Source organism: Adiantum capillus-veneris, chromosome 17 (genome assembly GCF_014529385.1).
Source record: "Adiantum capillus-veneris isolate H3 chromosome 17, ASM1452938v2, whole genome shotgun sequence".
NCBI lineage: Eukaryota > Viridiplantae > Streptophyta > Polypodiopsida > Polypodiales > Pteridaceae > Adiantum > Adiantum capillus-veneris.
In genome coordinates, this window is record NC_140947.1 from 150,561,663 (window position 1) to 150,586,228 (window position 24,566).

The following is a 24,566-nucleotide window of genomic DNA, read 5'->3' on the forward strand; positions in this document are numbered from 1 at the left end:
ATAGAATAACTAACAAGAATTACAACAATTTGCACATAGCAAGAAAAGAAAATAAAGAAAACAAAGCTAGTTATTGATATTAGCTTTACAAGCAGACTGAAAATAAAACCATAAACTGGAAAATGCGGGTAGCATTGACCAAGATGAGTATACCTCCATAGCCTTAAGATACATAGATACATAGATAATTGAGAAACGAACAGGATGAGAGCAAGAGCGGCCCATTTCATGGGGCTGTACGAATTGCTAATTTGGCATGGTGTACAAACAGGCTGAGTGGATGATTTGTACGATGGAGATTGCTTTGGGCAAAGTTAATGAAAGCAGTTGACTTTTGGACGTTTTTAGGCATCAGTTATTGATACCAGATAATTTTCGTGCTTTTAGCATGTTGCTAAAAGAACAAGGGACGCATAAGTTGCTTTTGCGGCCAAGTGCATATAAACGAGAGGCCAATACCATTAGTTCCAAAATTGCGACAGAATTTGTATCGGATCTTGTTAGTGTGATCACTTAGAACCGTTGTAACTGTGATAGGTTATCAATGAAATAAAGTAATACTGCCAGGGGTGCCTAGTTGAGGGGCCAATGCTTCTGAGAGTGGAACTCCGCCACTCTGTCTCTCTTGTCTATACTGTTATTAAGTTTGTTGTTTTCAGTTCAGTTCGGTGTTGTTGCAGTGTTTATACCGCCTTGTCACATGGCTCGCCAGTTTCAGTAGCATATCTCCCAAAGCCTAGTCTCCTAAGCAAACTCTCCAATAGGCCACTGCATCATGGCGACAATCTCCTCTCTGAAGAATCTCCTAGGAGCTTCTATGTGCGTTTCACTAATGACCTGAATGCATCTAAGAGGGACGAGGGTGTTGAGATCTTCTAATCGTACGACTCTATCCAAGAGGGTTCCTTGTATTGGAAAGTGTCATATCCTACGGTCTGTTCAGGAGTGCTGCTCTATAAGAATTCTATCATCTGCCTCTGAATGGGTCCTTTGCTAGAGAGTTTCAAACTCGGTCATAAGGCATGTCTATGTCGGTGTAGCTCTAGCAAGATAAGACCAAGATATCCCGGATCAATGTAGCCCATCACCCTAGACAAAAGCTCAAAGGCCTCTTTTACAAGACAATAAACCATTGCTGCTCCAGAAGTACCAAAGAATATCTACCTATCTCTATATGCAAAAGTTGATGGGATGAGGTTCAAAGCTGTCCTATGACACATCCAAATCCGTGCACAGAACAAGCCACGCAACTGAAACCAAGTTGACATTTGTGCATACCAGCATCTAGAGTCTTCCCCAATGGCTAGCTATCAAAATGACTCCAAGGCCAATATAGCATAATGATCACTGAAAGCTCCCACAAGCCATGTGCATAAGATACTTATTCTAGTAATTACTTCAACCACCACGATGTAGCTCCCAATTTTGTCTGCGACCTTATACTGATGATCCTGGACATCATAGCGACTAGTGAACTCTCCATATTTCCACATCCATTGTACATCTGAGAAGACCAACTACGATGGTCATGACAAAATCACCAAGTCTATACCTCATACGATAAATTGGACATACCAATGTATCAAACAACCATAGCTTATTGAATGGCTGATGAAATTGTACCATTGCGTACATTTGCTCCAATTTCGAAAGGGATGCATATCCTCTGTGTCACTCTTGAAGTTGTGGCCTCTCTCATAGAGAAAGAGCATCATGTAACAAGGATTCACAGATATCTATGTGTAAGATTTTGTGTACTCAACCACTTCCTTGACCATATGTGAATATTGGTATAGATGCCCTCATCCACTGTACCGCAGTGTTGGTCTTGCCAAGGTTCACAAACAAACCTCAATCTTGGGCATAGCTTTCTTATACATTCAACTATCTCTGTAGCCCCTCTGACAAAGCAATGAGAATATTATCATCTGCATACAGCAGCAAGGGTATCCAAGACCTAATAATTGTGCACCTCTATCTCCCTCTCTGGCAAAAAAGGTTTGATACATCATCAATATAAATACCCAAAAGTGTAGGAGAAAGGGGCTAGCTTTCTACTTTTTAACCACTTTTATCTATTTTCTGTTTTCCTCATGTTGCTTTATCACATTGGTCCATGCCCTCAATCTGTTCTCTACATGTGACCTCAGCTCTTCTAATTCTTCTAGTAATTGTAGACCCGTTGTACCATTCCAAGATTTGTATCAAGCTTACTCTTGCATGCTGCAAGTTTTCCCTTGAGATCTTCAATCAAACCATCTTTTTAACTTCTGAAGTTTTCCATGATCGTCTCGTGGAACATACAAGAGCATGGTGGGCCCCAATTATCAGGTATCCGATTCGGTTGCAACAAGAGTTTCACAGATGCTTGGTTGGGGAATGCATTGATATTTTGATGATAGAGCCTATTCGGCACTACGTTCAGTTGTTTGACAATAGTATGAGACTTTTTGGTTTGTTATTTCGGGCATTATGGGAGCCCAAAGTGGAGTACATCGATTGTTGATTCTGCAGTTGTGGATCGTGCCATGACAAGCTTAGTAGCTTACGGTGGGATTCCATGGGGACACTATTGGCTTGTTGAATGTCTATGCCCCCTGGTTTAGGATCAGTTCGCTTGCTGAAAAAGTAAACTTCTAAGCTCTGATACACTCCAACGGCTAGAACCATGTGCCAATGGGAACATCACTGAAATAGACATTAAACAACTCAGGACAATTCACACCAAAATTATGAGATGACACGCAAGAGGCAAAGTTCCCTTTCAGAGAGTGTTGGCCCTCAAATAGTGGCTTTGACTAGTTTTAGATTTTGTGGAAGCAATCCTAGAGTAGGAGGAGGAGAGTACGGAGCTCTACATGGCATGGGGCAAAGTACGCAATCAGGAAGTCCTCATATTCTTCGATGGAGGAGCCAAGGCCAACTTCATCTCACCCGAATTGGCAGCTCGACTCGGAATAACACTAGAAGAAATAAGACCACCGATGCATGCGGTTTTAGAGGCACTAGGGCATGATGTCATCATTACACCTGTCATCGGCAAACTTCGGTTGCATTGTCAGCGGGAGATAGCTCTAACTTTGCCTCTTATAGACTTTGCTTCACAAAAATATGCTAAGAGGTTTTAGTTTCCAAGATATCAAATTTGAGATAATAGCAATACTTCTAGAAAGTCAAATATCAGATATATAGATAAGCATGTAGACATATAGATAAGCATGTAGAGGTAGGTTTTCACATAAACCTTACCATACCCTTGAACTGCAAGCGCGCACGTTGTAACCCGAAGGAACTCCTCTACATGCATGGCAAGTGGAGCAGCCCCTGAAAAGAGGATTCGAACATGGCCCCCCAATCCCTGCTTTATCTGGATTTGCAGAGGTAGTTATATATAAATTGATTTTCTACTTACAATATTCTCTTCCGCTCTACCAAGAGCTTGTCCGTGTGGTTAACCGCTTACCTTACTAAAGGCAAGATTGTCAAAAAAAGGAGACGCATTCTCTTGCCTTATTCCCCTTAACATGCGGCCAAGTTTGCTGCAGTGAAGAGAGTTAATGCTGGGACTTGAAACTAGTGTACAGGTCACATTCATAACAAAAAACTTGTACCGCATCAAGACCTCATGAAAGGCAGACAGTTGAGAACTTACTAACGATAGCCCAGATCAAAAATCTTCTTTTTCAGAAAACCACTTGCACTGACTTTTTGAAGTGCACCTACAAACAGGACGAACTGAAGACTCACACACAGATGTATATGTGGAAATCATATCTAAGAGTTGTTCTTGACAGATAAAATGAACCAACCTGCATAAACTCTGTCATAAACACGTGGTACACCTGCAAAAATAGTTGGCTTTAGAGCACCAACATCCTCCAAGACGAGTTTTACATCCTAGGAGCATCATATATAAAAACACAAAAAAATGAAAGGAAAAGTTTAAAAAGAGAAGCTGAGGGAAAGCAAGGAAAATCAGTTTAAAGGGAATGAGCTTACCCCCTGCCAGAAACCTATTGCAGCACCACTGCGTACAGAGTATTCCTCAATCAAACGATCAAAAATATGTGCAAGAGGAAGAAAGGAGAAGTAGACATCTTTATCGGTCATCTAACAAAGTCCAGCACAGAAATTTAAGGCTAATACAGATAGCTTAATGTAAGATAAAAGCTGCAAAACTAACATCTGAAAAACAGAAACACCTTTCTTTAGGAAAAAGCACAAAGGTAAACAACTCTTCAGACCACTTTTGTTACCTGTATTTGTTCTTTCTCACTTGCCTCTATAGTGTCAGAAAAGCCATAGATGTGTGGCACTCACGAGAAAGCAACTGTGTCCAGCTTGAATTGACATCAGAAGCACACACACAGGTACTATCGCCCAGGCGAGCGCATACACTCCTATGGTTTTTTTTAAAATGAGGATAAGTTTGTATCGATTACATAATGTACAAGATATGGCGACTTCAAAAAAGGTTTTTTTTTTTTGTGAGGACCAGTTTGTATTGATTGCAATAATGTTCAATATATGCTGTGAGACTGAGATTTTGAAAAAAAGGAATATAAGCAACCAGATATGCGACCAAAGCACCCAAAGAAGAGATCAGGGCAAGTCAAGACCCAAGAAACCTCCTTTAATGAAACATCCAACCTAGATGCCTAACCAATTGACACACCAAACAAGTGTGCACAAACTTGTCCACGTCCTTCTTTACCTATTGACACACCAAACAAGTGCCCACAAACTCATCCACGTCCTTCTTCAGCTGAGGCCAGTAGAAATACTTTTCCACCCCTATCAAGGTTCCCTCAATACCTCTATGCCAACAAAAGGAGGAATGCGGCACTCCATCAACATCTTTCCCCTGAATCCATGTGTCACACACAACATGGATTTTCGCATCAAGAAACCTTCCTTGATAGTATACCTTGCAACTGTCCCCCCACTCTATACCCTGTCAAAGATGTCGGCAAAATCGGGATCTGTCGCTTATTGATCAAGCATTTCTTCAAAATTCTGATGATGTACAGCCGTGATGGCAGATATCTATGGCTTACGAGACAACGCATCTGCCACCATAGTCTTGTTTCTTGTAACGTGAAACATCCAAAAATGGAACAACCACAAAATGTTCGCCCATCTCATCTGCTTATCCGAAAGTTGTCTCTAGGACAAGAAATATCTCAAACTCTGATGATCTGTAGCACTATAAAATCCGCTCCAGGTGAGTAATGCCTCCACTGAGTCAGAGTGTGTATCCTTCTTGTTGACAGCTCTTTCTCGTAGAGAGTGTGTATCCTTGTTGCTGATACCTCTTTCTCGTAGATCTGTGCAACCCTCTGAGGTCTAGAGAATATTCTACTCTCATAAGCTATGGCATGGCCCTCCTGCATAAAGACCGCACCCAAACTGCTAACACAAGCATCACAATAAACTTCAAACTGTTTTTGTAATTCTGGCAATATCAAAACAAGACCATTCGTCAACTTCTCTTTGAGCTTCTTGAATGCTACAAATTTTTACGGTCCCCAATTAAACAGAACACCTTTTTGAATAAGGGTATGCGAAGGGAAGCAATCTCCACAAACTTTCTAATGAACCGCCTGTAATACAAGCACAAACCCAAAAAGCTTCAAACTTCATGCATGTTCCTCCTCTCAATTGCTAGATTGCAATCTATGCTTTCCAGATTTCTTCTTGGATTTTCTTTTCTTGCTTTTCTTGGTCGTTCTATGCTTCTTCCGCCTTTTCTCATCCTCACTGGAGCTAGAAGAACAGAAATTGTCAGTACTCTCTCAAGACGAAGAAGAACTCAGGTCATCCTCAAAGCAAACACGCTTCTTGGGACCACTAGCTACCTCGAAAGTCGTTTTCTGGCCCAAGTAACTAGAGATATCTTTTGACTTGCTTTCCTTCCGAGACCGCTTGTTGCCTTTCAATGTTTAGCTTCGTCAAACTCTTCCTACGAGTACAGTTTCTTGTTTTCTGCACCCGGCTTTTGCTTTAGACTTCATGGCCGAATTGATGGGTGAGTGGATGGCCTTCTGCATCTGAAATGAGCCTCATCAAGCGGATGATTCTTCAGATACTTTACATAGTTCAAGTCCTTGGAGTACTTAACCATTCACTTTGCACAAGTGTCAGCCTAAAGTTGACGCTTGTACTCCGCTTTGTTGAGATCCCCTGATTCCTCGGAAGGAGGTTTGCTTCTGTTTGAATCTCCGTCGGTTCTTTCCGTTTCTCCACTAGGGGTGGAGTGCTCTTCATCCTCCCACAAGTGTAGTCAATGGGTGTTGTCCTCTCTGTCGGATTCACTGCAAGAACCCATGTGTGCTGCAGAAAAGGATCGGACCCTTCATAAGAGAAGAATCTTGTAAGCTTTGATACCACTGTAACAAGCTTGAACACCCAAGCAAAAAATCAATAGCAACACACGAACAAAAACTGCCAAAACTGAGCTTGAATAGATCTCCAAGGTTCTTCTCATCTCTTCTACACAGGGCACAAGTTGTTCCGACGTTTATATACAAGGCCAAGCTCTCATAGTAGAAAATCTCCAAAGTTTTTTGACTTCTTCCATGAGGTTGTAGAAGAACGCTTGGAAGATCTTGTTAAAAAGCTCTCACCCTTATCCTTCCCTAGAGTTCAACCAGAAACATGGGCCAATCAACTTCTTATGTGGAAACATTCTTCTGTTTTGGAGCTAGACTCCTTCATTCAAAACTCCATCCTACAAGCGCATTTAGCCACTTCCATTGAATCAACGGCTCACAATGCAAGAAAGAGATCCAAGAGACCCTCTTTGCCGAAGCAATGGCATTACCAAAAGAAGACACGGTGAGTGAGCTCGTTCAACATGAGGTCATTACTCAAATGAGCAAGCTCCTCTCCCAAAAGACCCCTTTAACCTTTTGTAAAAACCCTTCCTCTAAAAAACCATTTGCTTCCGCTCCCTCACAACCTTTGTCTTCCCTTGCCAAGCATAAAGCTCCCTTTCGGAAATACACCCGTCAACCATTCAAAAAACCTTAGAACGCTTCCTCCTCTCCCTCCGCCATCTTGCTTGAAAAAACCCCCTCCTCTTCGGGCCTTCTTTCCCCACCCATCTCTCATTTGCTCAAATCTCCTAAATACCCCCTTAATGGCCCTCCGTGTTCTAGCCACCCCTCTCCCACCCTTCTACCTCGTCCCTCTAAATCTCCCCATCCCTATGTCATTGCAAGACTATCTTCTAGGCCATAAAGATCCATGCATCGTGCACATCTAACAAAAAAGCCAACAACTGTACGAAAATCGATACAACTCCATCCAGTAGGAACTCTAGATTTATTGGAGACCTCAAACCAGATGTGGAAGGAGCCTCTCCCAAAGGAGACACAAAGACAATCATGTCAGAGACCAGAAACAAATCTTGAATGTACTCGTGTAGAGCGTGACGAGAGAGATTGCATCCAATCACCTTGCTGATTAAAGAAATTATTCTAGACTTGCTTCAGATTGGTGAAAGGTCCATAGAGTTTGTAAGAAGAGATAGATACCAAGACTTTGGTGTTTGCTGGAGATCTATCCATATTCTCTATTTTTCTTCTTTTCTTTCTCCGATCCCCTTTCTCTATCAGTTTTTGAGCACACGGATTACCCAAAAATTTCTTTGAGCAAGTAACTTGTGTGGAAAATTATGACTTGGCACCAAGTTTTCTTGCTCCCAAAATTCATCTCCCAAAAGAATTTCTTGAATTCGAAATTGAAACATCTTGAGAGGTGGGAGGAAGTAAACGTCTCAAAGACGTTTGATCACAATTGAGTGCATGACAATTGTAACTAGAAAATCTATAAACCTATGACTAAAACCTGCTTTAACTTTGAACAGATAGCAATGGTGAAAGGATACGGAAAAACCTTCCAAACCTGAGTCTTTGAGTTCATATTAAGCTATATGCTGATGACATTGTCTTCGTCTCTGAGTCACAAGTGAAACTACAGCTCCATTAACACGCCTTGGATGAGTTTTGCACACAAAGAGGACTCATAGTGACCCTTGGTTCTGATTTTTCATACATGTTCATGGAACGGGAGCAGAGCTTTATTCCTAGCTCGAGGGCTAATTGAGGTGGTAGACTCATATGTATACCGTGGGATTACTTTCACAGAGACCACAAGTCGCTTCTCCATGGCGAGTGCAGCAAGAGACAAACTCACTACAGGCATTATGCACTAGCGATGCTAGAGCGTCGTTGCCACTAAGCACAATTCCAAGAGTGTAATCACTTCCGGTAAGGAACCTGACAGAAACACAGAAACAACTACAATCTGCAACACTTTGGAACACTGTATCACTTTAAACAACTGGAAACAACTAAATTGGACCGCAGAGAGAGAGAGAGAGAGAGAGAGAGAGAGAGAAAGAAAGAAAGAAAGAAAGATTTTTAACGTCTATGTCAGGCTGAAATCGGCCTATGAGACAAATCAAATGTACATGGTGTGTATGTCATCCGTCTATCGGAAAGACAAATGAAACAAAACTGATACAAAACTGAACTGAATGTAGGTAGTGGAGTATCTGAGGAGGGATGGAGCTCTATCTCTAGGGGTATATGCATGTCTATATGCTCAAGATGCATGTCTATATGCTCAAGATGCATGTCTATATGCTCAAGGTAGTACAATCATGAGAATGCATCAAGCTATCTAGCTCCATCCTGTACTAATGGGGGGATGTAAGATGTGGTACATGGGCGGGTCTGGTGCCAAGCCTACCCGGATGAAAGCTGTCGGGTCGGCCCTCATCTGAGCCACTCGCTCCTCAGTGGCACGGCGCTCCCGGGCTCAGATCTCCTCGATCTGTCGGTGGTGGGAGCTCGCGCCCCTGTAGCCTGTGACTCGTGGTCGTCGTATAGCTCGGTTCACCTCCGCCTGTGGGAGTGTCACTCCCCTCTGAGTGTCTGGTGAGGGAGGGGCGGAAATCCTCTGAAAGAAGTCTGTGAGCTACGACTGTCTCCCCTCTGTCTGTGTAGCTGTGTGTGGCTGTAGTAGTGTGTCCCGATGGCTCTGTATCTCTAGTAAGAAACGTCTGAGCTGTCTCTGATCTCGAGAGTCCATGATCTCTCGGAGAGTGGGCTGTCCTCTGAATAAGGCCTCATACCTGCCTCTGATCTCAGTGTATGCTCTGCATCTACATACAAAGTGCTCCTCACTCTCCACCTCCTCTGTGCAAGCTCTGCAGACTCGCTCCTCCCTGGGAACACCAGTATGTCTCCCGATCTCAATCTCTAACCTGTGTGAAGCCACTCTCAGCTGACCAATCGCCACCCGTGAGCTATGTGGCATATATGTGTCCATGTAGCGTGGTCTCTGTATGAACCCCCCAGACAATATGGTGAGAAACTGGTCTCTGTAATCTGACATCCTCGTCCCCAAGCCAGGTGCCTCCCAGTCTCTCCTAGTGTATAGCTGCCACAGATCCTGTCTCAATACAAAGTTCCTCTCACTGCGAGAGAGGTGAACATATGGTGAGTGGGGGTCGTACTGGAATGGTGGTAGGCTCTCCATGTCAAGACCGTGTCCCTCAAACCATGCTCTGACCTGTGAGTACCATGCTCTCTCATGCCCATTCTCTGATAGCTGTATAGCTGCCTCAAATGCTCTACGAGTAAGTCTGTCAGGAGGTAGCTCTCTCATCCTTTGGATGAAGCAAACTGTTTGGAATAGTGCCTCTACAACCATAGGTGGTGTGGCGAGCTCCGCTCTAATAATGTCATGTGGCACTGTCTTCTTGCTGCGGAGCAAGCGTGAGATCATACATACTTGTGGTCTCTCAAGCTGTGTCCACTGGTCAGCTGTCAATCCTGGTGCCCATACTGCCGCCGAGTACATCAAGGCCGGGGTGACTAAGGTGTCGAAAAGCCACCCCTTCGTGCGGGGCTCCTGAAAGTGTGCCTGGCGGCATCTCCGCTCTAGCATGGCCAGAGCTGCATATCCTCAGGTGAGCCTGTCAACAGCAGTCTGCCTCATAGTGAAGGGTCCTGGTAGGCTGGTGAATGTGATGCCAAGGTAGACATAGGAGGTGACTACATCAACCTGTCCTCCTGCTGCTATGAAGGTGGCAGCGCTCCTCACTGCGCGTACGAGCATTGAAGTCTCCCATTAGGAAGACCTCACCCAGTGTGGAGTACTCCATAATCTCCTCTGTGAGGCATGCGTACGGTGACTCCTGCTCAATAGGGGCGAATCTGGAGCCTGTGGGAGCAAAGTAGCAAAGGGCAATGTAGACGATCCTGTCTCGTGAGAGCTCGAGGCGAATCCACATGTAGCGGGCCTGTGGGTCCCGGGCAACAATCTGTAGTCTGCTGTGAAGCCCCTGTCTAAAGAGTATGGCCACTCCTCCTGAGCCGCGAGTGGTGTGCTGACGCATACATCCCCGATGTAGAGACTCCCACTGGAATCCATGTATCCGTGGTAACCCTCTCTCCGGGCTCTCGTGTGTCTCTGTAAGTAGAATGATGTCTCAACCTCTCATCACCTCCTCAAGTCTCTCTGGGTGTGTCCATAGGTCTCCATTGCAATTCCAAACCGTGACATGAATCTCCTCGTGTGTCCCACAGGCCGCGAGTCCCTATGCGATGGTCTTGCCATCAATGATAACCCTACCATCTCGGTATACTGCCTTCTTCCCTTCTTTGCGGGCTTGGTGGACTCGAGGCATGCACGCGCGACGGTGATCTTGTTGCATCTTTGTGAGGTCATCATCAAGATAAATCGCGGGGCTTTCTATCCCTCTCAAGATGACCCTCTTTCGGAGGAAGGAAGTTCGAGACTCCTCGGAGGCGAATTGGAGGATGAGAGCTCTCTTCTTTGGATCTTTGCCGGCTCTCCAAACTTTGGAGAAAGGGATCTCTTCTTCCTTGTATCCCACTTTCTTGCATAAAGCTTTCCCATCGCTCTCGGGTGTAGACCCTTCTTCTTCTTTGATGCCGGTCACTCGCACATTGAGACGGCGAGCTTGTCGCATCTTCTCCTCTTCGATGGTTGTGTGTACGATGAGTACCTCATCTCTTTGGGCTTCCTCTCTTGCTACCTTCTTGATGTTCTTTTTGACCACTTCAACCCATCCTTCTTTGGTGGCCTCTAATCAATGCTTGCGGAGAGGGCTTTGGTGATCTCCTCCTTGAGGGCTTCCTTAGCCTCCTCTTTAATCTCTCCTCCCTCGGGGGTGAGGGATGTGATGAAAGCATGAAGGAGATCGATTTGTGCCTTCATCTCTTCTTGCTCTTTCCTCCATCTCTCCCTCTCCTTCTCGTTCTCCCGTTCCCTTCTCTCCTTCTCCTCTTTGAGATTTTGGATTTCCGCTCTCATGTCCTCCTTCTCTTCGTTCCATAGCTTGATGAAGGTGGCTTTCTCCTCCTTCCATATCTCTCTCTCCATCCGCCATTCTTTCATGTCCTTCACCAGTTGTGCAAGCGTCTTGTTCGTGAGCATGAAGGTTGTCTTCATTGTCGGTGTCGGCGTCTTGATGATGGGGGAAGACATGGTTGTCTTCGTAGCTACCCTCTCTTCATATTGTGAAGAAGAGGGGAGAAGGGGAAGAGAGCACTCAACGTGTGTGTATGCGTGTATGTGTGTAGTGTGTGTGTGGGTATGTATCCGTGTGTGTGTGTGTGTGTGTGTGTGTGTGTGTGTGTGTGTGTGTGTGTGTGTGTGTGTGTGTGTGAGAGAGAGAGAGAGAGAGAGAGAGAGAGAGAGGCTGCGTGAGAGAGAGAGAGAGATGGCTGCGGGTACGGCAATAAGCAAGACGGTCAGAGAGCAGGGGGCAGCGGGCAGGGGATGGGAATGGGGTGTGTGTGTTCAGTGGATGGGCTCGAGCAAGTGAACACGCAGAGGTGCTTTTATAGCCTCTAGAGACCCACACAAATAGCATGCTCAAGAAAAGCAGTGCACCCAAAATTTTATAAGAAGATTACATTAAAAAAATTCTGCTATCTCTTTTGTTTTTTAAAATGCCACAAATGCACTTTCTTTATCTACTATTTCTAAAATCATTTTTAGAGAGAATCTCTGTTTTTAGAGAAAAAATATGCATAGTTCTAAAGAGAAATTAGGTAGATTTTAAATCTGCAATCGAGAAAGATAATCAGAAATTTAGGTTAGAGAAAATCCACAACCGTTTTAGAATGAGGAGAGAATCTAGAGAGAGAAATTTAATGTACAGCATAGAGGATGTTGGCTTTGACAAACAGATTAGCATCGACCACTTTCTAAAGAGAGAAATGAAATGCAATTAAATGTTATATTAACGTCTTCAAAAGGCCAAAGTGACCTATGAGACCAGAAAGTTACAATGTGGTGGATCTGATACAAAGTCAGAGTCAGAGTAACAAGATGACAACAATGACACAAATGAAATGACAAATGTCACAATAAAATACTATGGAATTCTAAACTACTAGGTGTGAACTAAGCAGCTAGCTGGGATAGCTAGATCACAAGAGATCCAGCATCGGTCGCTGGCAGATCTCATCAATCTCCTCCATGGTCAGTAGTCTGACTGGGTGTCGTGCATGTCGAGCCAAAGTGATCCGAATCCTTTGATGCAGCCTCCGCCGATGTTGTGTAGTCCTCCGCAGTCGTGGGCGTCTGGATCTTCCCAGCTCAGTCGCTCGGTCGATCAGTGTGCCTCTGGTGTGAGACGACGAGCTCTGCTGTGGTAGTAACTCCTCCGGGTGTCAAGTGGCAGCTCTAAAGAAATCTGTGATCTGTCTCTGGGACTGGCTAGCCTCTCCTCTCATCAGGCTCTCTCTGTGTCTGCGTAGTTCGAACAAAAAAAAACCCAAGCATCTCTGATCCTCGTACTGCATGACTCTGGAGAATGGTCCAAAGCCCTCTCTGAACAAGCAATGAAAGCGGCCTCGTATCTCGTAGTAGACGGGGCAGTGGCATGTGTAGTGCAACTCTGTCTCAGGCTCGATGTCACACAGAGGGCATGTCCTAGCCTCTGCTGGTACTCCGCTATATCTCCCAATCTCGATCCGCAGCTGGTGTGAAGATGTACGTAACTGGACGACAGCACCTCGTATCCCATGAGACAAGTGGGTGTCCATGTATCTGGGCCTCGTCACAAAACCATCAACCGTAAGCAGGAGGAGATGCTCTCTGTAGAAAGCCATCTCCATGCCCAGCTCCTGTGCTGGCTGTATCCATGTCCTCTTGGTGTCTAGCTGAGTCAAGTCCTGGCGGATGAGCCTGGTGATCTCGGACTGTGTAGGAGTCAGAGAGGGTGCATCCAGTGAGTACTGAAAGGGAGGCAATATGTCTATGCTGAACCCATGAGCCTGAAACCATGATGTCATCTCCCCATACCACCATGCTGTATCTCCCTGCATGGCTAACTGTCGGGAGGACTCAAGTGCAAGGCAGGCATATCTGTCTCTGGGAAGTTCACACATGCGGTGTATGAAGGAGACCGATCTGGTGAGTGCCTCAACCACTAGTGGGGGCGCAACTAGCTCTGCTCGAACAATAGCACGTGGGATTGAGGCCTTGGCTCTAATGAGCCGCGAGATCATAGAAACCAGAGGCTTCTCCATGTCCCCCCATCCATCACTGCCGCCTGATGATCTAATGAAGGTCCCCAAATCTCAGCTCCATAAAGCAATGCAGAAGCCACCAGAGTGTCAAAGAGCCAGAGCTTCGTCGGAGGCTCCTGAAACTGAACCTAAGAACACATCCTTTCCAATCTACCCAATGTTGCATGGGCTCTGGTCAGTCTAGTCTCTGCTTCCCTCCTCAATGAAAATGCTGGCCCACTAGAAACCACTCCGAGGTAAGTGTACGCCTCTGTGTATTCCACAGTCTCCTGGCCGTATGTGAATGCTGGCGCTGACCTCCTGATCCACTGTGGGGTGGTATTAAATACCATGACCTTGGTTTTACCAAGGTTGATGGACAAACCACTTTCCTGAGCAAACCTATTCAAAGCATCCAAGTGACGTTGCATCCCCTCCAGAGAGTCGGAGATCAACACAATATCATCAGCATAATACAATAATGGAATCCATGTCCCTGCGAGCTGTGCACCTCTATCACCATCTCTCTCAATGTAGTCTGAAACCTCATCCACATACATACTAAATAGAGTAGGAGAGAGAGGCCAGCCCTGCTTCACCCCAATAGTGGACTGAATCGGTGTGGATAGACCCTCTGAGGTGCGTACCTGCCCCACTACTGACCTGTATAATGCCATGACCCCCCAAATGAGCTCTGTGGGTACTCCCATCTGTTGTAATCTGCGCATCCATCTTGCTCTAGGCACTGTGTCAAATGCTTTGCGGAAATCCACAAAGCTACAATAGATCCGTCTCCCACGCGATCTACCCTCCTCAATGATGGCTCTGAGTGTCAAGATATGGTCAAGAGTAGAAAAACCCCTCCTAAACCCTGCCTGCCCGGCTGCACGTATCCCCTCCCTCTCTGCCCATCTACTCAGCTGCTGCTCAAGAATAGATGCGTACAACCGGGCCAATGTGTGTCCAATCATGATAGTGCGATAATTCCCAGGCTCCATAGGGTCTCCCGACTTGAAGATAGGTACAATAGTAGATAGGCTGCAAGTATCAGGCAAGCCCTCACACATGGCACGATTAAACATCACTGCTAGAAGCTCTGCTAGTAGATCTCTGGCATGCGTGAAATGCTCATCACTAAACCATCATGATCGTATGCTCTCCCAATCCTCATCCTGTCAATGGCCTTCCTCACCATCTCCGCGGTGAAAAAAGCACATGTGTGTGGGCATGCGTCGGGAGGGGCAGGAAGGGGAGGCTACTCAAGAACTATGTACAGAGATGATGCGTACTGGCCCCAGTCCTTGACACAAGAGCATGATCCACTACCACACCAACAGGTATGGGTCCAACCGTTACATCATGGATACTAGAGATGAGGCTCAGCTGTGCCATGACATAATCCACTGTGCTGGCTCCATGTCTGTGTGGAAAGCATGTAAAACCCCCTGAAGCCGGAAATCTTTGTAGGCCATTCAAGATGGCCAATCCATGTGCAGTCCCCAAGTCTATCAAGTGTCGTCCATACTCAAGTGTGTTCTCCATCTTGTGATAGTCTGGATAGGCCTGTCTCTGCAGCATGCAGCTCTCTCAGCATCTCCTCTGAAGTATCATAAAATACTGTTTGATGATGGGCAGTCCTAGCATTGAAATCCCCTAGAATGATGATGTCACCATCTCTAGAGAACTCCCATATGTCATCATCCAAAATAGAGAAAGGGGACTGTCCTATGGGTGGTGCATACACTGACGTGCTCGGGGGAAAGTAGCAAATAGCAATGTAAAGATATCTGTTTATCTCTACTCTCAGTCTCACCCACATGTACCTAGCTTGCTCATCTCTGCGGGCTATATGTATCAATGGCTGCAACTCCTCCCTGAATAACACTGGCACTCCTCCTGATCCTCGCCCTCTGCGCTCTGATCGTGTCTCCTGTCTATAGGCAGTCTCCCATCTATATCCACTAATGTGAGGCATAGACTGCCGAGGGGCCTGATGTGTCTTAGAGTAGAAGACGATGTCTCTTCCCTTGAAACTATCCTCAAAGGCGCCCACATCAAGTCGCATAGATCCATTACAATTCCACGTGGCAACTTTGAGGGTGGTCCCATGGGTCTCGCACCGTCATGTGGAGCGCCGCTCTACAATCACAACCCGGCCATCTCTGTAGAAGGCCGTCTTTCCCTTCTCCCTTGCCGCTTGATCTCTGGCATTACCTCTCTCATATGCGCAAGCTGTGTGAGAGTGAGTTCATCTCCAAGGAATATGCCCGTTTTCTTTAGTGTAGGACGCTTCTTCAAGAAGTCCTTCTTTGCCTCCATGGATGTGAAACGGATGATTAGAGCTCTCCCTTTTGAAGTCTCCCCATTGCCTTGTGTCTTCTTCCCCACCCTCCATGCCGTTGTATGAGTAGCCTCACTACCCTTCATGCGGAGTAGTTCTTCAACTTCCCCTTCTACATCATCTCGATCTTTTAGACCTGTTACTCTTATATGCAAAGCTCTAGTTTTCCTTCATTGTTCTTCTTCTAGAGTCATGTTGATGAGTGTAGGAGTGGGGACAAATGTGGTTTCTTTCCCTTTGCCTTTCTTAGTGACTTCTATCCACTTCTCGGCCTCATCGGCCTTCTTTTGCGTCTTCGTGATCACATCCATCCACGAAGACGTCTTTACCATCTTTTGTTTCTCCTCCTCTTTGATCATCCGTACCTGCTCTTTGATGACCTTGATTTTCTCTACTACCGAAGGCTAAAATTCCCCCTCCTGTAGTCCACTGCTCGCTCTATCAGCAAGTCCTCGCTTGAGAGCTGAGACCTCTTCTCTAAGTGCTCTGGAGTCCGCCTTAAGTGCTTGTAGCTCTGCGTGCAAGTCCTCTTTCTCTTTCTTCCAGTGCGTGCCTTCGTTGAGAAAAATTTGAAGAAGGTTGGCCTTCTCTTTCCACCATCCCTCCATCTCTGCTTTCCAGTCTTTCATCTCCCTCTCCATTTGTGTAATCCGCTTGTTTGTAAGCACAAAGGTTGCCTTCGGATGGGGCTTACATACCGGCGAAGTAGTCATGACCTCCATTAAAAATATAATCTGCACTTCTGCCAAGTCAACCCACTATGTCCACATCACACATGCATCCCTGTCCCGCATAATGCATACATGTGTGTTCCCCATATCAATCATACATTTTTTGAGATTTTCCTTTTCTGCAAATTTCTGTCAATGCTGAAATTTATGTAACTCTGAAATTCTGAAATTTCCTTGCAGATCTGCAACTCGTGAGAATTCTGAAAATGTAAATGTAAATTCTGTATTTTGTAAATCTGCAGGTCTGAATAAACTTTGCAGGTCCGAAAAATTTCAAGTGTGACTGCGCACTATCTGCACTGTAATGCACCTGCGGGCTTGGGGGGCGGCGGGGGGGGGGTGCAGTGCAGCCACGAGTAGGGGGGCGGCGCACTGTACAACACGGGGGGGGGGGGGGGGGGGGGGGGGGGGGGGGGGGGGGGGGGCGCAGTCCAGCTGACCACGCGTTGCTGTGAGAGAGTAAGCACGTTGCTGTCCAGCTGAGAGAGAGCGCGTGGGGCTTAGTGGGCTGCGTGGGCTGCGCGCAACAAAGCAGTAGGTGGCGTGAGGGGCTGCAGCAGTCGACGCGCTAGAGAGAGAGAGAGAGAGAGAGAGAGAGAGAGAGAGAGACTGCGACTAGCCAAATGAACACAATGTTCAATTGCACCTATGAGCTTGACGTACAAACCCTAAAACCCGTCACCCTCTAAAATAAAAGCAATCGTCCTTGATTGCAGGATAAACAAAAGAAAGAAAAATAAATAAAAGAATGTCCACACTTCATAACATTTACACAATATTTTCCCAAATTAAATCCCGAGAGTGATCATTTAGTCATGCACGCATGTAAAGTGATGGCAACGTGCATAATAGGGGGATGAGCTAGCTATAGACACCTTGAGCGCGTCTGAAAATCTATCACGTCGCTAGTATCATAGCCAATGCCTATAAAAGGACATCGGATCATGCTTGGATGCCAATAGCACACTCATGATCATCATAATTATAATCATCGTAAATTCATACAAATTTCATAAAACAAAACAAAATTCATGGTTCATGTCTACAATCCAAAAATTATAGAATTCATTCCTAAGCCGACATCGCTACTCAAGTTGCTCGTATACTCAAGTCCAACAATTACTTTTTGTTCCTGTACTTCAGACGGATTGTTCGTTCTCTTGCGTTTCGCTTGACAAATTACTTGTACAGCCAAGGCATGCCCAATAAAACATCACACAATGCCACCTCCATAATGTAGAAATCAACAAGATCTACAAATGCTTGAATTTGAAGTCAGAATCCAATTAATGTTGTCAATGATGTGTAAATCCCGTTGGCCATTTGTGCTTCAATATGAGCTCATCATGCAACTCATCGGCTGAGTAGCAGAAACAAAAAATGGGGTATTGTCCATTATTCTACCCTAGAGGGCATGCCAAAGTGCAAATATGGGGTTGTGATCAAAACAATATGAGGGATCCAAAGCGATCGAAGAGCCAGAAACGATGTGATAGGGGTCTAAAACCCTTATATAGGGTTTAATTGGTGGTGGTGGTGGTGGTGGGGGGGGGGGGGGGGGGGGGGGGGGGGGATTCTTTTCATTTGTAGAGATTGGGAAGTTTAGGGAAGAAGAAGAAGAAGTTCTTGCTTTGGCCTATTCGTCAATCTCAATCTTGCAGCTAACTGTGGAGAGATTAAATTTTGCATGGATCCTGAGGCAAAGAAGATAATGGCATCTTGATCTCTCACTTTTTCCATCGCTTTACATGGTTCATAGGATGGATCAAAAGTAGGGACACCTATCTAGTCAGAAGTCCACCTAGCAGAAGGTCAGGGTTCTTGATTTTTGCGTTATCAGATAGAAGTGATCGTTTATTGTTTGGGGCTGTCAAACAGTCTCAAGAAATATAGCCATGAATACTAAACTTGTAACACCTTCCTTCGTATCGGTTATGTGCAAGCTCTTCAAGAGTCACGTATCGGGTAGAAGTTTCAAAGGATGTGGTAGCTTGTTGTTGTGAGGTATATTGAGTGGAAGATCGCAAACTTTGGATTCTTTTCGGAGAACTCTTAGCAATGTCTATAAAGACTAGCTCTTTCTTCATGATGTAATAACCCACTCTTGCATGTTGGAAACCACTTTGCCAATACAATAATCGTGCAGAGGAAAAGGAAAGCCCACTATGTACTCAATTTTATCTGCAAAAAAAATGTCCCTCGGAGTCGAAACTGGTAGATAAAGAGTCCCAGAATCTTTGGTTGTAGCATGCGAGAGGGTCAGAGGGTACATCTTGAGGCTAGACCAAGTTGAGAGTATGCCCACTGCAAAGGTTTCATCAAGGAAATTGGGGTAGAAGGCAAGTTTAAAATCATGCCAAGTTTTGGGACTGCCAGGTTTGAGAGAGGTAACTCGAATCAAGTTAGATTCCTATGTGAAGTTATCGTTGCTAAAAAGAACGTTGAATTGTTGCAAGAACTTGAGAGCATTGTGAGAATCTTGGACACCTGAATAGTTGAAGAACTTGATAGTAGCACCACAATCCTTAAAAGGTTTAAGACATCGATTCACCGGAGGTGCCGAAAAATAATGATAATAATGATGTTGCCCATCAAATGAAAAAGAAGGTGGAGGATGAGCAAGGAATAGCAAGGGGTGGTGGTGGTGGTGGTGGTGGAACTGAAGGGAGAGGTCCAGTAGCAACGGAGGTTGCACTTTGGAAAAGATAGGGGGATGTTCTTCTGACGCCATAAGCTTGAATATACCTCCCAAGAAAAGAGAAACGTCTCCATAGCTCTGACGTGAAGAGGTTACAAGGGAATTGTAAGAAAAGTTAGGTAGAAGAGGAGTGAGAATTTTGTTGAGGTATGGCAGGGGTAACATGCAGATTAAGAGAACCCAAGTAGGTGTGCAAAGCCTCCAAATTAGACGGATCATCCGTCAGGTTCTGCTTTTGTTGCTCGGCCAAATACACAAATTGTCATACCACATACCAAGTATTCTCCTCCGGAAGTTTTTAGGTGGAACGACTAAGTGGATTTTTGCCTTGTCCATTTTGGTTATCTCCATGTCCTCCATCCATGTTGTTAGGACTATGCTTCGGTTTTCTGGGGCAAGGAAGTAGTTGAAGCTTTGATACCACTCTAATCACTTCAGGCAAGGAATCGTACAGAAACACACAAACAACTACAATCCGCAACACTTTTGAAAAACTTTACCCCCCTAAGCAACTTGAATCTATTAAATTGGAGAGAAAGTGAAAGGAGAGAGATATGTCGGAATGTGTTGCCCCTATATAGTGTCAGTAGCCCTCTACTGCCATTGTCAACAAGCCCATTCGGTTATTTCTTTCTTTCTTAGATTTCTTCTGATACAAGAAGGCCTCTAGATGGCTGAAGTCAATCTGCAGAATTTGTATGTGCAATAAACAAGTAAAGGTGTTGTGCTTTTATAGCCTCTGGAGACCCGCTCGAATAGCATGCTCCTAAAAAGCATGGCACCCCAAAAAATCAAACCCCCCCCCCCCCTCCCCCCCTCTCTTTTTTGGAGGTGACCCAAAAAAAGCAAGTATTTAGGAACGCTCTCTTTTTTTTATTAAAAGATCGAGGAAAAGGAAGCACTAGGTTTTCTCTTTTAAAAAGTACCTGAAAAGCACTTTTCTATCAATTATTTATAAAATCACTTTTAGAGAGAACAAATCTCTGTTTCTAGAGAGAAAAACTGCAAATAGAGAGAGAGAAATGAAATGTTATATTAACGTCTTCAAAAGGCCAAAGTGACCTATGAGACCAGAAAGTTACAATGTGGTGGATCTGATACAAAGTCAGAGTAACAAGATGACAAAATGACAAAATAAAATACCATGGAATCCTAAACTGCTAGGTGTGAACTAAGCAGCTAAACAGCTAGCTGGAATAGCTAGATCACAGGAGATCCAGCATCGGTCACTAGCGGATCTCATCAATCTCCTCCATGGTCAGTAGTTTGACTGGGCGTCGTGCATGTCGAGCCAAAGTGAGAGAGAGAGAGAGAGAGAGAGAGAGAGAGAGAGAGAGAGAGAGAGAGAAATGAAATGAAATGTTATATTAACGTCTTCAAAAGGCCATAGTGACCTATGAGACCAGAAAGTTACAAGGTGGTGGATCTGATACAAAGTCAGAGTAACAAAATAACCTAATCAACAGTACAAAACAAAGATATATATTATGGGACTCTAGATTGGTCGATGTGAGCTAAGCCGAAAACTAAGCAAAAATGGGCAGCTAGTTGGGATAGCCGAATTACAAAAGATCTAGCATCGTTCGTTCGCGAATCTCATCAATTTCCTCCATGATTAGTAGTCTGACCGGGCGTCGTGCATGCCTAGCCAGCGTGCTCTGAATCTTTTGACGTAGCCTCCGTCGATGCTGTGTAGTCTTGCGCAGTCATGGGCACCTGGATTTCCCCAGTTCAATCGCTCGGTCAATCAGTGTGCCTCTCGTGTGAGACGGGGGGGAGCTCTGTTGTGGGAATGGCTCTTGCGGCTGTCCCGTGTCTGCTCTGAAGAAGTTTGTAATCCGTCTTTGAGACTGGTTAGCCACGCCATTCATCAGGCTCTCTCTGTGTTTGCGCAGCTCGAGCAAGAACAAACCCAGGCATCTTTGATCTTCGTATCCCATTACTCTTGAGAGTGGTCCAAAACCCTCTCTGAACAAGCAATGGAAGCGGCCTCATATCTCGTAGTAGACGGGGCACCGGCATGTGTAATGCAGCTCTGTCTCAGGTTCCATGTCACACAAGGGGCATGTCATGGCCTCTGCTGGTACTCCACTGTATCTCCCGGTTTCAATCCACAGAAGCTGGTGAGACGATGTGCGTAACTGACCAATAGCACATCGTATTCCATGAGACAGGTGGGTATCCATGTATCTGGGTCTCATCACAAAACCATCTTCTGTAAGCTGGAGAAGGTGGTCTCTGTAGAAAGCCATCTTCGTGCCCAGTTCTTGTGCTGGTTGTATCCATGTCCTCCTAGTGTCTAGTTGGGTCAGGTCTTGGCGGATGAGCTTGGTGATCTCCGACCGTGTAAGAATGAGAGATGGTGCATCCAATGAGTACTGGAATGGTGGCAGCCTGTCTATGCTGAACCCATGCGCCTGAAACCATGATGTCATCTCCCCATACCAGCATGTTGTATCTCCTTGTATGGCTAACTGTCGAGAGGACTCAAGTGCTATGCGAGCATATCTGTCTCTGGGAAGTTCCCATGTGCGGTTTATGAAGGAGACTGATCTGGTGAGCGCCTCTACCACTAGTGGGGGGGCCGCCAGCTGTGCTCGGATAATGGCCCGTGGCACTGATGCCTTGGCTCTAATTAGCCGCGAGATCATAGAGACGAGAGGTTTCTCCATGTTCCCCCATCCGTCTGCGCGACCCGGCCTCCCGTGGTGATCCAATGAAGGTCCCCATATCTCAGCCCCATAGAGCAATGCTGAGGCCACCAAGGTGTCAAAAAGCCAGAGCTTCGTCCGGGGTTCCTGAAACTGAACCTACGAACACATCCTCTCTAATCTACCCAATGCTGCGTGGGCTCTAGTCAGTCTGGTCTCTGCTGCTCTTCTGAGTGAGAATGTGGGTCCAATGAAAACCACTCCAAGGTAAGTGTAAGCGTCTGTGTACTCCACAGTTTCCTGGCCGTATGTGAATGTAGGTGCTGATCTCCTGATCCACTGTGGAGTGGTATTAAACACCATAACCTTGGTTTTACCAAGGTTGACAGACAAACCACTTTCGTGGGCAAACGTATGCAAAGCATCCAATTGGCGGTGCATTCCCTCTGGGGATTCGGAGATCAACTCAATATCGTCTGCATATAACAAAAGTGGAATCCATGTCCCTGCCAACTGTGCACCTTTATCCCCGTCCCTGTCAATGTAGTCAGAAACCTCATCCACCTACATACCGAAAAGAGTAGGAGAGAGCGGGCAACCCTGCCTCACCCCAATAGTGGAGTGAACCGGTATTGAGAGTCCCTCCGGGGTGCGTACATGCCCTACCACTGATCTGTATAATGCCATGATCCCCCAAATGAGCTCTATGGGTACTCCCATTTCCTGTAATCTGCGCACCAATCTAGCTCTGGGTATCGTGTCAAAAGCTTTGCGGAAGTCCACAAAGCTACAGTAGATTCGTCTCCTATGGGATCTGCCTTCCTCGATGATGGCCCTGAGTGTCAAGATGTGGTCAAGAGTAGAGAAGCCTCTCCTGAACCCTTCCTGCCCAGTTTCCCGCAGTCCTTCCCTCTCTGCCCATCTACTCAACTGTTGCTCAAGAATGAATGCATACAATCTTGCCAGTGTGTGCCCAATCATAATAGTGCGATAGTTCCCAGGCTCCATGGGGTCTCCTGATTTAAAGATAGGTACGATCGTAGATAGGCTCCAAGTGTCCGGTAGGCCCTCACACATGGCACAGTTAAACATAACTGCTAGAAGCTCTGCTAGTAAGTCTTTGGCATGCATGAAATGCTCAGCGACTAGGCCCTCATGATCATATGCTCTCCCAGTCTTCATCTTGTCAATAGCTTTTTTCACCATCTCAGCGGTGAAAAAGACACATGTGTGTGGGCATGGATCAGGGAGGTTGGGGAGGGGCGGTTGTCTAGGTACTGTCTACAGAGATGATGCGTATTGACCCCAGGTCTCTGTGGAGGAAATAGTGGGGGGGGGGGGGGGGGGGGGGGGGGGGGGGACTGCTCATGAAAGAGCCTCCATGCTTCGCACGAGTCCTGACTCAAGAATAGCTGATATAGATCCTGCTCGAGTCGAGCCAAAAAAGCCCTCTTCTTCCGCCGCACCACGCGTCGGAAGTTCATCTGTGACTGTCTGTGAGTGATGTCCCCCAGCAGCACCTCCCTCTAAAGTCTGGCTCTAGTCTGGCGGCACTCCTCATCGTACCAGCTGTTCTAAGGCATGCTCCCAGATCGGCGGCTCTGCTCACGTTGGGTGTGTGGGTATGCTTCTGCTGCTGCCTCATGTAATGTCTGTGTCAGTATAGTAGTTAGCTCCTCCAAAGGTCGCCCCGGGTCTTCAGTGCATAGGCGTCTGTAGATTCCGTCCATGTATACAGAGTCCGTCTCCCTTGTGAATGTGTAGCGAGTAGGGGATGCTAATCGTGGCCTGTGTGCTACACTGAACTGGAAGGAGATGGTCATTGACACCAGAGCATGATCCACTGCCACCCCGACCGGTCTGGGCCCAACTGTGAGATCCTGGATACTAGAGATGAGGTTCGGTTGTGCCATGACATAGTCCACCGTGCTAGCTCCATGTCTGTGTGGGAAGCATGTAAAACCTCCCGCAGAACAGCAGGAAATCTCTGTAGGCCGTTCAAGATGGCCAATCCATGTGCAGTGCCCATGTCTATCAGGTGTCACCCATACTCAGTATATTCCATATCGTGTGATAGTCTGGAAAGGCCCGTTTCTGCCACATCTATCTCTCTTAGCATCTCCTCTGAAGTATTAATAAAACATTGCTTCGTGATGGGCAATCCTAGCATTGAAGTCCCCGAGGATGATAATGTCACCGTCCCTAGAGAACTCCCATATGTCATCATCCAAAATAGAGAAAGGGGACTGTCCTCTAGGTGGTGCATAAACTGATGTACTCGGGGGGAGGTAACAAATAGCTAGATAGAGGTGTCTGCATGTCTCTGCTTTCAGTCTCACCCACATGTACCTAGCCTGCTCGTCCCTACGGGCTATATGTATCAGTGGCTGCAGATCCTCTCTAAATAACATTGCCACTCCTCCCGAGCCCCGCCCTCTGTGCTCTGAGCGTGTCTCCTCTCTATAGGCTGTCTCCCACCTGTATCCACTGATGTGAGGCATGGATTGCCCAGGGGCCTGGTGTGTCTCAAAGTAGAAGATGATGTCTCTTCCAGTAAAGCTGTCCTCAAAAGCACCCACATCAAGA

The 24,566-nt window shown here is 46.0% G+C and overlaps 1 protein-coding gene across 1 annotated transcript in view; it reads right to left on the reverse strand.

Annotated features, from left to right (window-relative positions):
- The window catches only part of LOC147438320 (long chain acyl-CoA synthetase 4-like), a 181,671-nt gene that overhangs the window by 35,378 nt on the left and 121,727 nt on the right, over positions 1–24,566 (reverse strand). The window contains exons 10-14 of the mRNA XM_086487603.1: positions 4,000–4,110; positions 3,810–3,897; positions 3,653–3,719; positions 3,464–3,539; positions 3,250–3,367 (exon numbers count right to left, since the gene is read on the reverse strand). Of these exons, the coding sequence (XP_086343729.1) occupies positions 3,250–3,367; positions 3,464–3,539; positions 3,653–3,719; positions 3,810–3,897; positions 4,000–4,110 (460 nt within the window). The remainder of the gene's footprint in view (positions 1–3,249; positions 3,368–3,463; positions 3,540–3,652; positions 3,720–3,809; positions 3,898–3,999; positions 4,111–24,566) is intronic.